Source organism: Schistocerca serialis, chromosome 3, assembly GCF_023864345.2.
Source record: "Schistocerca serialis cubense isolate TAMUIC-IGC-003099 chromosome 3, iqSchSeri2.2, whole genome shotgun sequence".
Lineage (NCBI taxonomy): Eukaryota > Metazoa > Arthropoda > Insecta > Orthoptera > Acrididae > Schistocerca > Schistocerca serialis.
Genome location: NC_064640.1, coordinates 121,157,561 through 121,172,191, shown reverse-complemented (window position 1 = coordinate 121,172,191; position 14,631 = coordinate 121,157,561). Strand labels below are relative to the sequence as shown.

The 14,631-nt window shown below is 34.2% G+C and overlaps 1 protein-coding gene across 1 annotated transcript in view; it reads left to right on the top strand.

Moving 5' to 3' along the window:
• The window catches only part of LOC126470717 (P-selectin-like), an 86,832-nt gene extending 74,611 nt beyond the window's left edge, over positions 1-12,221 (top strand). The window contains exons 10-12 of the mRNA XM_050098720.1: positions 1,630-1,842; positions 5,649-5,720; positions 12,178-12,221. Coding sequence (XP_049954677.1) covers positions 1,630-1,842; positions 5,649-5,683 — 248 coding nt within the window. The 3' untranslated portion in view covers positions 5,684-5,720; positions 12,178-12,221. The remainder of the gene's footprint in view (positions 1-1,629; positions 1,843-5,648; positions 5,721-12,177) is intronic.
• Positions 12,222-14,631: the final 2,410 nt, after the last annotated feature.

Genomic DNA, 14,631 nt, shown 5'->3' with positions numbered 1-14,631 from the left:
GTCAGCTTTCTCTAGAAAATGGTCAGCACACATTCAGCAGGAGCCTCAACATTTCTCCTAAATTCTCCATAAATCAGGATCATTTCAGTCTTTTCTTCTGTGGTTGCAACATTCATTATCCACTTGCAAGTCTGTTCTCCATATGATAGGTAGGTGTGTGGGCAATAAACAATGTGCAAGTATTGTTATGTTTAGAGGCATTGTCTGTTCTCTGCCTGCATGATATGTGAGCTCCAAAGACAGTGTACTGCCTGTTATGGTATGTCGTAGTTCGCTACTACATCGCCATAGAGGCACGTTGAGTACATCTACATCTACATCCATACTCCGCAAGCCACCTAACGGCATGTGGCGGAGGGTACTTTGAGTACCTCTATTGGTTCTCCCTTCTATTCCAGTCTCATATTGTTTGTGGGATGAAAGATTGTCAGTATTCCTCTGTGTGAGCTCTAATCTCTCTGATTTTATGCTCATGGTCTCTTCGCAAGATATATATAGGAGGAAGCAATATACTGCTTGACTCCTCGGTGAAGGTATGTTCTCGAAGCTTCAACAAAAGCCCGTACCGAGCTACTGAGCATCTCTCCTGCAGAGTCGTCCACTGGAGTTTATCTATCATCTCCGTAATGCTTTCACGATTACTAAATGATCCTGTAACAAAGCGTGTAGTTGCCTCTTCAATATGTTGGAGGAAAACAATGTTGTGAATAGGGTTTCAAATTAGAAGCTATGTAATACTGGCCTATCCTACCCTCACAGCATGGAGGACGGGGCCCACATGCCACTGGAGATATTCAGGGGCCATTGAGTAGTATGTCATAAATTATGACTGTGTGCCCATGTATATCCCTCAGATTAGTGCCATCTGTGGCAAAAAGATGAAAATGCTTGATACAAAATGTATGTAGATTCTGCCTTAGAATCATAACCTGCAATATAAAATAGAGGTTCCCATTGAAGATTTAAAAGTTGCTTCCTGCCACGCATGCATGGGATGGGATGGGACGTTGGGTCGAGTGTGGTATCATTGGATGTCCTCCACTGAGAATTGTAATTATAACTTTCTTTGATCCAATCTGTAATTTTTGAGATATTTCAATGTGTTCAGTCAAAATGAACACCCTGTTTAAAATATTCAAATAATACTGTATTGCTTCACTTTATTTGTCCAATATACTAGTACACTACTTGTACAATATGTAATCAGCAGGACCAAATAAAATAAAATAAAGCTAGAAAAGAAAAATGTACAGTGAGTATTAGAAAGGTAACATGTAACATAGGAAGAATTGAGCTGTGTCAAAAAGCATTAATGATTTTAATCATTTAAAAACAATATTGCACACAAAAATTGTTATTAAATGTATAGTAGCACATATTAGTAATTTATCAAATAGATTAGTGTAATAGTATATGATATTACTTACTAACATGTTATGGAGGAAGCTAATAAACATTTCATTAATTCTAGCATTCCATTAAGCTCCCTAAAATTAGTTTATCAGAAATTTCAGAGAAAAGTAATATCCTAGAGAATAGATTAGTGGTATGAATTGTTTACAATATTTCATTTTGATTTGTTTAAAAATATGAGACAGATATAATTCTATCTACTTTTTCTGCCTCCAGTTCTAATAACAGATGGAATCAGTACAACTGACCCAACCCCAGCTGCTAACACACTGAAAGATAATGGAGAAATTGTGTTTACAATTGGGGTTGCTTCTTATGATCGTAGCCAACTTGAACCATTGGCTAGTCATGATTCAGAAGGAGTTCCTAATTTCTTTGGAGTTTCAAGCTTTGAAGCATTCATGAAGATTGCAGAGTACCTGAACACAAGTATGTAACATTATTTCTCAATATATCATTTCCATTTTTACAAATTTTTTCACTTATAATTTTGAGAAATATCCTTCAATGAGAGTACACTGGAAAGTACTTACAAGACAAAAAATGAGGACAGAATTAAATGTTTTTCAGTCTTATGTGCTGATGTTTAGTATAAGATATCATTTTATGTAGAAAAATGCATTGTCACTTAATTTTACTTGTGATTATGGCTGTTCTTCTTCCTCTATTTCCGATAATTTTCCATTTATTGACATAATGACTAACATACATACTGCTGGAAAAAAATGGTACACCTGGAAAGATGACTTTGATTTTGGTCTGATGATGCCTTGTTTCATGTGGGGGGATAGTAGATGTACTGATAATGGTTTCAGCATCGTCTGCCAACAGATAGCATAGTGACATAGCTACCAGAGTGCCATCTGTGTCTACCCTTTAATAGGGAATGTTCAAAGCCAGCATGTTCAGTGTTGTGCAAACATGTGAAGCAGACAGGCAACCATGCCATGGAGACCCACTTGTACTTTCTGCATCCAAATGAGTGAGTTTCAAAGGGGTAAAATTGTGGCCTTCCAAGTATTGGGACGGTCCTTGTGGAGAATTGCCACACAAGTTGGATGTGCTGCGTCAGTTCTGCAACAGTGATGGTATCAGTGGTTACACAAACAGTCTCACACCCATGGACGAGGTTCCAGACACAGCACAGATGATTGACAGGATCATCATCCTGTAACGCCAGCATTGGCAGATTGTACAGCTACCACAGCACAGATAAGAGGACCTGTGAGCTCATGTGTGTCATCACAAACTGTTACAAACCAGTTATTAGCAGTGGGCACACACATCTCTAGCCTGTCTTCCACTCACACCACAACATCAACATGCATGCCTCAGCAGGTGCCACTGAGGATCACTTGGAAGGTGGTCTTCAACATGAAAGCAGATTCTGCCTGAACACAGGTGATGGTCGTTTGCATGTTTGACATAGACCCAGTGAGTGCTGTCTCATGGAGCGCATTCATCCAAGACACACGGGCCCCACTCCAAGCCTTACAGTCTTGGGTGCAATAACCTACAACTCTCATTCACCTTCGATATTTCTGGAGGGACGTCTGGTTGACCAGCACTTGGTGTATGCAGAAAGTTGTTAGACCCATTCTTTTGTGGTCCTTGCAACGTGAAGGTGATGCAATGTTCCAGTTGGATAATGCCAGCCCACACATTGCCCATGAAACTCAATGTGCTCTTCAAAATATGCAGAAACTTCCCTGGCCAGCATGATCTCCAAACTTGTTTCCAATCAAGCACAGGTGGGATATTATGAGATGAGAAGTGACTTGTGTGACTTGCCAATAAACATCTCTTACAGAACTATGTGAGTAGGTTGAGCATAACATATTCCAGAACAGTATTCACCATCTGTTTGATCGACTGTATGCAGAAAACAGTGCCTGCATTGCCACCTGTGGAGGCTACACCACGTCTTAATATAGGTGTTGCAATATGAGTCAATACCTGGTACCACAAAACTGCTTGTACTATTTATCTGTAAATTTCATGCATTCCATATGCACTGTTGCAACAATAAGTCTTGAGTGAAATGGAAACCTCTGAAAGGGTCCACTATTTTTTTCTGGCAATGTGTAAATGATAATATTATGAAAAGGATAGAGTTCTACTCTATGTATAGTAGAAATGTTGAGTTGCAGGGAGGCACAACAGCAGGACTGCTAAACAACTAAGCTTTCAGCTGAAAGGCCTTCTTCTGGAGTAGACAGAAAACACACACACATTCATGCAAACACAACTCACATGAGTGTGTGTGTGTTTTGTCTAATTCATAAGGAGGACTTTTGGCTTAAATCTTGCATGTTTAACAGACTTTTTGTTGTTCCTATTTGCAAGTCAAGATCTTTACTAAATGGTGAGCAGCGATCTATTGTTTTCATAATATTAACTGTTAATCCATAATGACTGATTATTTATTTCAGTCACAACTATTAAGTTTCTAACAGTGTCTGAAATAAATAATCAGTTTTAAAGTAAATCATCACCAAAAATAATTTCATTTCATAAATTGTTACTGATGCATTATTTCGGAATTATGGTACTTTCTAATAATTTTTTTATAAAATAATGAAAATAAGGTTCATGACATTTTTGTCTTTACCCTTTTGGATAAGCTGGATTTAATTTTATGATTTATGGAACTGAATATTAGCATGATCTATAGTATTTCAGTCTACTAGTCATTTTACAGACACATTAGACATGACATTCTATAGTATGAAATATTTCCTACTAAAACATTTGTTTTATATTGTGCTATGTTGACATGGTCAGTGGGTCAACACATTTGAAAGTTTGTGTGATCCAATAACATTAATGTAGTGAAAGATGACTAATAATTTTACCGTAAAGTAAAATGGTACTTTTTTATAATATTGATATGTAACATATGCTGAAAGTCAAACATCCTTTCTAAAAGTACAAACTGAGGTAGAGTTTAATACTTTTAACATGAATTTATGAGAGACAGGATTTAAACAAAGCTCCATTCAGTTACCCTCATACTTGAGGAATATCAAGACTCTTCCTTCAATGTGACCGCAGTCTCCAAATGATGATAAACAATTAATTTTCATACGCTCTTCCATGCTTGTGCATAAAATACATGAAACAAACATGCCTTCATTGGCATGCAAGTTTCAAACAATGTAGTGTTTCTCCTGCAATTCTGTATTCACTCATTTTCATATTTTTTACATAATATGAAATATTTTGTTTTGACAGAAACATAAGCAATAGGCTACAACTCTATCCCATTCGTTTCTCAACTACAGTTTCCCTTTCATGTCATTTGTCTCTTATAACTATGTTCCAGATTATGTACATGTTGAGAGTTTAAAAGAGAATATAAGGTAAAGATTAACTAAAATGAAAAAGGAATAAAATAGAAGGAAATGGGATGGCTTTTAGAGATGAAATAGTCAATGTAGCAGAAGATCAAAAAGGCAAGAAGATAAGACTTGGCAAGAAATTAAGGAGATGGAACCTGAATAAACTGAAAGAAACAGAGGTTGCTGAGAGTTTGAGAAATAGGACTGAGTAATGACTGAGCGAAACAGAGGAAATGAATAAAATGGAAGATGAATGAGTAATATTGGGAGATGAAATAGTGAAGGCAACAGAGGATCAAATAGACAAAATGACAGATCACAGTAGAAACCATTGGATAACACAGTGTAGCAAATGAACGAGGTAAAATGTTGTACAGATATGTACAATGTGAGACTGACAGAGACTGCAGAATATCTAAGCAAGAATGATTAGAGGAAAAATGCAAAACTGTAGAAGCAGATGTGGCTAGGGGAGCGATAGGTGCAACCTGAGACAGAATTAAAGAGATAGATCTGGAGATAAGGGAAGGAGCAGAATTAATATCTAGACCTCAGTTTGCAAACAAGTACAAAGCAAAGAATGGAAAGCTGAAAAGCAGAAGAAATATGTAGAATGACTATACTAAGAAAATGAACTTGAAGGAAATTTTATGGAATAGTAAGAGGAACTAAATTAAGATCCCACAGAATACTCTGCATTTATTATACTGTAGTTAAACTTCAGTCAAATACTAACACAAATTTATTTTATTAATTTTATTAATTAGCATTAGTCCAGTTTAAAAAAAACCATTTAAGATAAAATAGCTAGTTTGTGTAGACTACATAATTAATTACTCATAGAATATGGATGCTTAATCATATTTCATGAAACAAAATGAATTTTCTTTGCAGCCTACATCAATCAAAACCAGATAGACTGCAATTAATCCAGCAGTCACCATTATATTTTTGCTTATATAACAGGTAAGTAACTTTTTTGGAAAATATAAATTTGAGTATAGTTCTCCATACTTTCAAATGGTGTTCATCAGTAATTTTACTGTAACAAGTTATTCATCTGATACATGGATCAAAAAGTATTTTTCTGTGCCCATCTATTATACCCTGAAAAAATGATGTGTTATGCTTTTTTACAAATAGATTAGAGATTAGATTAGATTAATACTAGTTCCATGGATCATGAATACGATATTTCGTAATGATGTGGAATGAGTCGAATTTTCCAATACATGACATAATTAGGTTAATTTAACAACATACTTAAGTTAATATAACAACTTTATTTTTTTGTGTTTTTTTAAGTACCGGTAACCCTTTTATTGTATCTAACTTAAATCACCACAGTACATTTATTTAGAGTGATACAACCCTAAATGAACTATTTCCTGCTAATTAGTTGTGTTACAAATTCAACAACACATGGTAACTTCTACTTACAAGGGAACATTCCCAAATGTAAATAAATAAGTTAGAACAAACTTAGCAGGAATGTAGAGGGGTCTAAATAATGCTGTATATCTTTTTTGTAATCGTCCATGTTAGAGGGAATATCTTTGAAAGCATGATATATAAAAAATGTGTTTCATATGAAAGTTGAAATGTAATTAATGGTCTTGAAAACTCTTTAATCAACTTTTGTAATAATTTGATGTTTTGGAAAAAGCCCACTACCATTTTGAAATGAAATCCTTTGCAACAATATAAATTGAAGAAGCTTTTTTCCCACATAGATCCATGTGTAATAAAGCTGGTTTCTGAAATACCATTTTAGGAAAATAAGCTGCACACAGTGCGCTGTAAGGGTATTTTCAACAAAGCCCCTTAAAATATCTAAACCTTCATTACTATCGTAATTATTTATTTTTCTTTTGTTTTATGTTTTGAATTGTTATTTCATGTTTTGCATTCATGTGCTTTTTCTGTTTTCTTTTCTCTCTCCCTCTTTTTTCTTTTTTTATGTATGTGTATTTTGTCAATTGAAAATAGTAAGTAACTCATTATTATAATACAAAACCATCCAATAATGATGCCCTGTAAACAAATGCCTAAAATATAATGTTTTTTACACCATGCATATGAAGGACAATGCATTATCAAACATAATTCAACAGAACTCTCAAATGATGGTGAGTGATACTCTAAATAGCCTGTTTTGTATCAGGCATATTTCAGTACATTGGAAAACCTTGGCAAAGATAATTGATTATGTACTAATGCCTGCAGACTGATTATATTGTTTCTCAAGCAGAGATTGACATCATAATCATTCAGCAGAAATAGATCTGAAGATCTTCACAAAAAGTTCTTCCAACACTGAATGCCATATATGACCAATCCACCTATAGCACCAAGACTTTTGGGATCACCAGATGAGCAATTCCTTTGTCCTCAGGTATGATGTTCAAAATGATTCTTTCATAATAACCACCCCAAGAATCTAACAATAATACAGACTTTTCTCCCATACTGGGATGGACAACTAATTTCAAATATATTTTGAGCTGATTGGGCATTAGTTTACCAGATTTTTATACTGTCACAAGAACATTTGTGGCTGCAAAAAGAGATTCTCAAATTCTTAATTTTCTTTTTAAAATATCAGAAATGGAGGCTGGTCAGTGTGGATAAAGCATTTAGAGCATCGTACCTGAGGACAAAGATTTTGTTCATCTAGTGATCCCAAAACACTCAATGGGACAGTTACGTCCATTGGTAATACATGACATTTAATGTTGGAAGAACTTCTTGAGAAGGTTTCAGATCTAGTACTGCTGAAATATGTCTGATATGTAACAGGATATTGAGAGGATCATACATCACAATTTGAGAATGCTGCTGAATTTTGTTTCATATTGTATGGTATTGTCCATCATGTGTATTACCTGAAAAAAAATTGTTTATTTTATGGGCATGGTGTAAAAAAATATTATATTTTAATCAGTTCTTTACAGATTATCATTATTTTAGTGATTTTTGTGCCATAATATTGATTTACTTATTATTTTCAATTAACAAACACATGTGTGAAACAATAAAAAAAAGACATGTGAATGTAAAACATAAAATAATAATTTAAAACACAAAACAAAAGTAAAATATGTAATTATGATAGTAATGAAGGTTTATATATGTTACTGGGTATGTTGAAACTACTATGACAGCACATTGTGTACAGCTTATTTTCTGAAAATGATATTTCAGAAACCATCCGTATTATGCATGGATGTATGTGATGTAAAAGCTTCTTTAATTTATATTGTAACAAACAGTTTCATTTTTCAAAATTAATTAATGGTGAAGGGGTATTTTCCAAAAATTCAAATTATTACAAAAGTTGAGGCTACTGTTTTCAAGGACATTAATTACATTTCAACTTTACAAGAAACACGTTTTTTATATATCATGGTTTTGAAAATATTCCCTCTAAACCTAATATGCCAAATTGTCTTTTAGAGTGTCAACACACTCCAAAAGACAATTTGGCATTAAAAGTGATCACATTATTTTGACCCCTCTACATACCCACTGAGTTTTGTAAATATCATTTATTTACACCTGGAAATGTCCCCTTGTCAGTTAGCAATATGATTCACTTCTTAACTAAAGCTGATCGATGTAAATCCTTTATTGCTGCCATTTGACAATCACTGTGAAAGAAACCATTTATTACATGGTTCACTTCTATTTCACAAAAGATAACTTGATTTGGAAATTAATGATGAACTGCTGCTGCAATATGATCTTCTATTCTTTTCCAAAATGCTACTGTAGGGATTAAACCAGAGTTGTACATCAACAATGCTAAGTGTCTTCAGTCAGAACTATCCAACATGAAATCAATTTTAGAACGTCTACACACAGTTATTTCTCACACATTTGTGGTAATCCACATTAGTACCCTTCTCTAACTGCTTCATGAAGTTGGAAATATTTTCTATATGCTGTCAAAACTGTCATTTTATATATTTTCAGATCTTTTACTGAAGCAGAGCACTCAGAACTGATCAGTGCAGTTCTCATTTAGATGTACAGCCTAGGACTTTATTACACATTTTGTTTATATAATAAGAATGAATTACATTAACTTGTGCCATTCTTGGTGTCTCTATATAATTTCTGTGACTTCAAAACGTTGTTCTGTTACATGTAGTACATCTGTAAAACCTTTAGATTTTTCAGTTTCCTGTAGTGATATGAGAAGCTCACCTTTATTATGATTTGTTAGAAACATCTAAACACCCTTCATTTCTCCGCTGATTTGTACAACAGTGTCAGTACTTATTTGGCAGCTATACTTTTCAGAAACATTTACACTTAAAAAATGATCAATGTAAATAACACAAGAAATTATAACAAAGGCATACGGCATTTAGTCATGCAAATAACCTCTTAACAGAAAGTTTCAGACATAGAGCATGCTGCATGTAGTGTGATCATGTGAGAGGTGAAGCATCAGTCACATCCATGAGTCATTGCCTTGCAAAGTTGAGTGAGCCTTGTATATTTATACATTTGACAGAACACTTTGTACAGGGATTGTCATATTGCTAAAAAAAAAATTATGAAATCTTCACATTTTTTCAGTCTTTATAAGGTATTGTAATGAGATGTATTGTGTTCAGGTGCAATAAATGTGTATTAACCAAAATATAATTCAGTGTAAGTCATTCAACATAATTCAGCAATAAATATTGTTATGTCATGCTGAGTCACACATGAGCATTCCAGATATTATTTTGCTCTATATGTGCCCTGCTATTAACTACTGTTGATCCATTACTCCAGCCAGTCTAAGGAATGTTTATAGAAGACTTTCTGCACTTTCCAAACAAATGAGCTGATTCACAATCTCCATCTCAAATAAGCATGATTCAGGAACAGGTAAAATATGATACCCAAGTTTACACAGTTTGCAGAATGATGGCCCAAATAACTTTATTCTCTTACGTTCAGGACCAGTTCAAGAACATATTTCCATACAGGTGACTTATCATTTGGTGGCTCCCTCCTCACTCACTACCCTTCCCTTTCACACTTTCATCCATGTCAGTTTTGGCTACTAATTGTGATACACTCTGTACACAAATCTTGCACTTGGGTGGCCCTGATGCAACTCTCAGCTTGGCACCCGAACTGGACACTACCAAGTGTGATATGTCCTGTACAGGTATCTTAGAATAGTGCTGCTTCTGGTGGCTAAGTGATGGTTTGTGTCACTTAGGCTTTAAACAGGCCCTACTTGTGTTAACTGAAGATAGAAGTGGAAGGAACTGAATCCAGCAGCAAAATTTATAATACATTATTGACAAATGATATAACAAGTAATGAAAAATTAATGTGAAATCACAAGTGTGCTCAAGATATAAATGCTGTCTCCTAACAAAATCTTACCTGTTGGTTAATGGGTAAAACCATATGCAGAGGATGAGCTGATAGGTGCTTAGAGTACTTTTAAATAAAGTCAGCATTGCTGAAGTTATATTTTAGTTAATACACATTTATTGCACCTGAACACAATTTTATGATGACCAGTTTGTCAATAAGAATACAGTATCATCACAAAGTAGGTCATGAATTCAATGTGGACTGGTAGTGTCACTGTCCACTATGCTTATTTGAAGACTGAGTTAAGCTGGTTTTTAATATTAAAATGCAGAGTAATTAGATAGTCAATAACAATATAAAACAAAATAACAATACTCAATGTTAATACAAATCTGACAGCAAAGTTATTTCATGTAGATATTAAATGCATATTCTTACGGTGGTATTAATAGTAGGTTGTACTTTCTGGAACCAATTTTTAAGTGTGGACATTTCTTCCTAGTTTCTAATAAAGCCCACCAAGAATTTCTAGATATCCACCTTTGGTATTGAAGACTTTTTGTTTTTATTTATTTATTTAGCATCTGTGTCATCATACAAATGATTTTGGACTTGTCATAGATAGAAATTAATTTCCTGGTTTTCTTAATAATGTTATACTTTTTATATACAACAACACTAGGGCGTCAAGATGTTAATATTGGATTTTCAAAAGTTTTGCACTCCAAATTTTGAATTATAGTCTAATAACACTTCTGAGAAGTAACTTTTTCATTAATTATAAAATTTAGAAAGGATCTTTACTTAAATGAGAACCAGGCTGTGAGAAATGGCTACGCCAACCCTATAAAAACTGTTGTTATTGGTGTCAGAGTTTTAAGTACATATGGCTTTCCTGACTCAAATTTTGAATATTTCTTTAAAGGAAACGTTTTTTCAGAAAGTACATATAAATATTACAAAAATAAAGCTTCCAACCTACTCTTTTGCAATTGGATAAAAGTATTTCAAATTGTTCAGCAAATGTTAATGGTGAACACTGATGTGATCTGTATAAATAATTCTCTATATCTTGGGAACTTACAAAATAGTGGTCTTTATTTCTGTGCGCCACAATAACTCACATACAGTGTAAAAATATTTACTCCTCTTTGTAGTTTTCTTCATGTCTTTCATTGGCATTGTAAACGGAAAACTTGGTTTACTATTTGAGAGGAGAGATCCATGATTGTAAATTTGGTTAGGCATGAACATTAAAATGATTTGTTGTGAAGCTGTTTCTCTTGATTTTCTCCATCATTTAATGCTTTGTTTTAAACAGCACATCATACCACACAAAATATTGCATTACAAGAAACCTTGCTATAAAAATGTCTGTCTTAACACCAAACAAGCAGTCAACATATCCTTCTCAACAAGAACTGTTAAAATGCATCAAAAATACAAAGAGATTAATAATGTATTTTGGTATACAAAGATGCTTGAGCTGATATATGACCAAAGACAATTTTATATATAATTAATGCTTGTAATAATTGACAAAATCTAAATTTTGTGTTGTGCAAGAAATATTATTGGATAGGGTGGTGATGTAGTTGAGTTTATTGAGCTGCATAGTAAAAATAGAAGTTTTTACTAATACACTTATAACAATTTCTCAATATTTATACACATATTATACTCAGATAATTTAAGTAAAAAAAAACTAGTGTTTATATTAACAATAGTGTCAAAAATGAAGTAAAGCTATTCCATCTTGCAACATTTCAGTGTGCTGAAAGAAGTGTTATTGAATGTGCACAAACTGTCCTCATGTATTTTTATGTCTCTTCACAAAACTATGAGTGAAACAGACAATGCTTTTTATTCTTCAAATAACAAGAAAATTCAATGCAGTCCACTTAATAGCTCATTTTAATTGATTACATCAATTTAATTGCACCTTCAACAGGGAAAGAATACCAGTATTACATTGACTGTGTAGTGAAATAAATACTCCACTTTATTGTAATAGTTCAAATTTCAATGTAAAATTTACCAAAATGAAATAGCTACAAGTTTGTCTCACACATTATTTGTTTTTTTTTTCTTTTAGGTTAGAAGATGAAATGGTAACTCTGCAGAAACTACTTGCAGCAGATTATTCTATGAAGAATCTTACTTTCTAGTTGTGTTATTGTATAAAAGAACAAATCAAATTGATTACTAATTGAATACACGTAATTCATTCATTTCTAACCAATATTTGAAATGGTTTGTTTCTTAGACGAAATGAAGATGAATTAACATTTACATTCATCAGTGTATAACTTACTCTGTAATTAAAGCCACCACTTTATTTTATATGTCACAAAGTGTTTTCCATTTCACACTTACACACACACACACACACACACACACACACACACACACACACACACACACACGCACGCACGCACACACACCACATTTCGTTAACTTCAGAATGGAGAACTTTTAGTGATGATAACTCAACTGAGTAATTAACAGAGTCAAAAAGAGATTTTTGTTAAACAAAACATCTGCCCTCCATGAACTCAGGGTTCCCTTTTAACCTATATTCTGTGTTAAAACAAAACATCTGCCCTCCATGAACTCAGGGTTCCCTTTTAACCTATATTCTGTGTTACTTTCTTAACCCCCTTCCACCCCATTTCTTATCTCATATACGTTTTTGCTCTTATCTCTCTCTGGAATGAAACCTGTTGTTTGGTTATTTTCTGTTTGCTGTGTTGGGAGCTGCAGACCTTAAAAGCAAGTACTGTTCAATCTTCCTTTATACAAACAGTGAATACACACATTATAGAGCAATGGAAAAACAAAAACACTTATAGAAAACTAGAAAATCATGATGAAAGTTTTGTGAGGCTATGAGCAAAGTGAGAATAGCATTTATAATCAAACATATTGAGTTTAACAATAATGGAAATTTCTAATTAGCCTTGTCATGGCCACTGGAGTGTACAATCTGGTGTCCATATGGTTGTGTGTGTGAATATGTGTACTACTGCTGGAAAAAGAACTAGCACTCAAAAGCTAGCATGAATGCTGTTTTTTGTTATGTCTCCATGAGCTCCATGCATTGATCTACTATAGGTGAGTGGTTGCCTTTCCCTTATTTTACATATTGAGTTTAGTTTCTTGAGAAACAAATGGATGTACTCATTAAGCTTGTATCATTATCTACCGGTACTGGTACTGAATACTTAGAACAACTTTATGTGTGATATTTTAAAAAGTATTAGACCCCTAAACTAATTTTTTATGCTTTAAAAGCCACCTCATCTTCATATTACACAATTTACTGTATAAAATATTTGCTATGAACACATTATTTGTATGATCCTTAATTAACTCATCATCATATTTATATGGCAAGTAAATTAATATTCTTTTAAAATCAATGTTTGCTACCCATTTGTATTCTGGGAAGATAACTGATGTAAAAGAAGTCCAGCCAAGAAAATCAAGAGGGACCTCATGTCTAAAGTTATATACTGTAGCCTTCAAAAAATGTTGTAGGCTAATCCTGGTAGAATACCGATAGTGCAGCCATGATTTTGTTGCTTTCCCTGCTTTAACAGCATGTACTGTTAGTATCTTTTCAAAAACTTGAGTAAGAATGACTAATAAGATATGCCTTTACTAGACTTTTTTATGGATGAGCATCCTAGAACACTTAAGCAACAACTCCACTTAAAACAGCTTTGGAGCACACCATTTGTGACTCAGTATTATCCTGGTCAGGAATGTGTTACTCAGCTACTTCAACAGGACTATCACTTCCTAAAATCCTGCCCAGAAATGAAATCCATTCTGTCTGAAATTTTGCCTACCTCACCTAGAATAGCTTTCCGTCACCCTCCCGATCTCCACAATATTCTTGTAAGACCCCACACTCCTTCTGCAACGATCTCCCTACCTTATGGCTCCTACCCCTGTGACGATCCCTGCTGCATGACTTACCCTATGTACAATCAAAGGAAGAACCACCTGCGAAATGACTCATGTATACCAGCTATTATGGAAACACTGTTCAGCCTTCTACACCATCATGACTACCACCAACTTATCAATTGGGATGAATGGGCACAGGCAGATGGTGTATACTGGCAACTTGCAATATCCTGTTGCAGGGCATGCTCTACAGAATGACATTTGCGACCTTGGTGCTTGTTTCACCACATGCATCATCTGGCTTCTCCCCCCAGACACCAGTTTCTCAGAACTCCACAGGTGGGAACTAGTAGCACTACAACATGTGCTTGGTTCTCACCACCCACCTGGCCTTAATTTATGTTAATTTCTTCCATCTCAGCGTTTATTCACTGTAACTGCTCTTTGTTTCACTCCGTTTTAGTTTTCTATCCCTTTCACTGCCTTTCCCATCTATTTTTCAGCGATCCCTCCCACCTCTGTTACATACAATTCACTTAGCTTTTCAATCTTATTAACTCATGCATGATGTTTAAGCAGTAATCTCTGTCTGCATATTACCCTATCTTCCACCTTTAAGCTCTCAGCTTTTCAA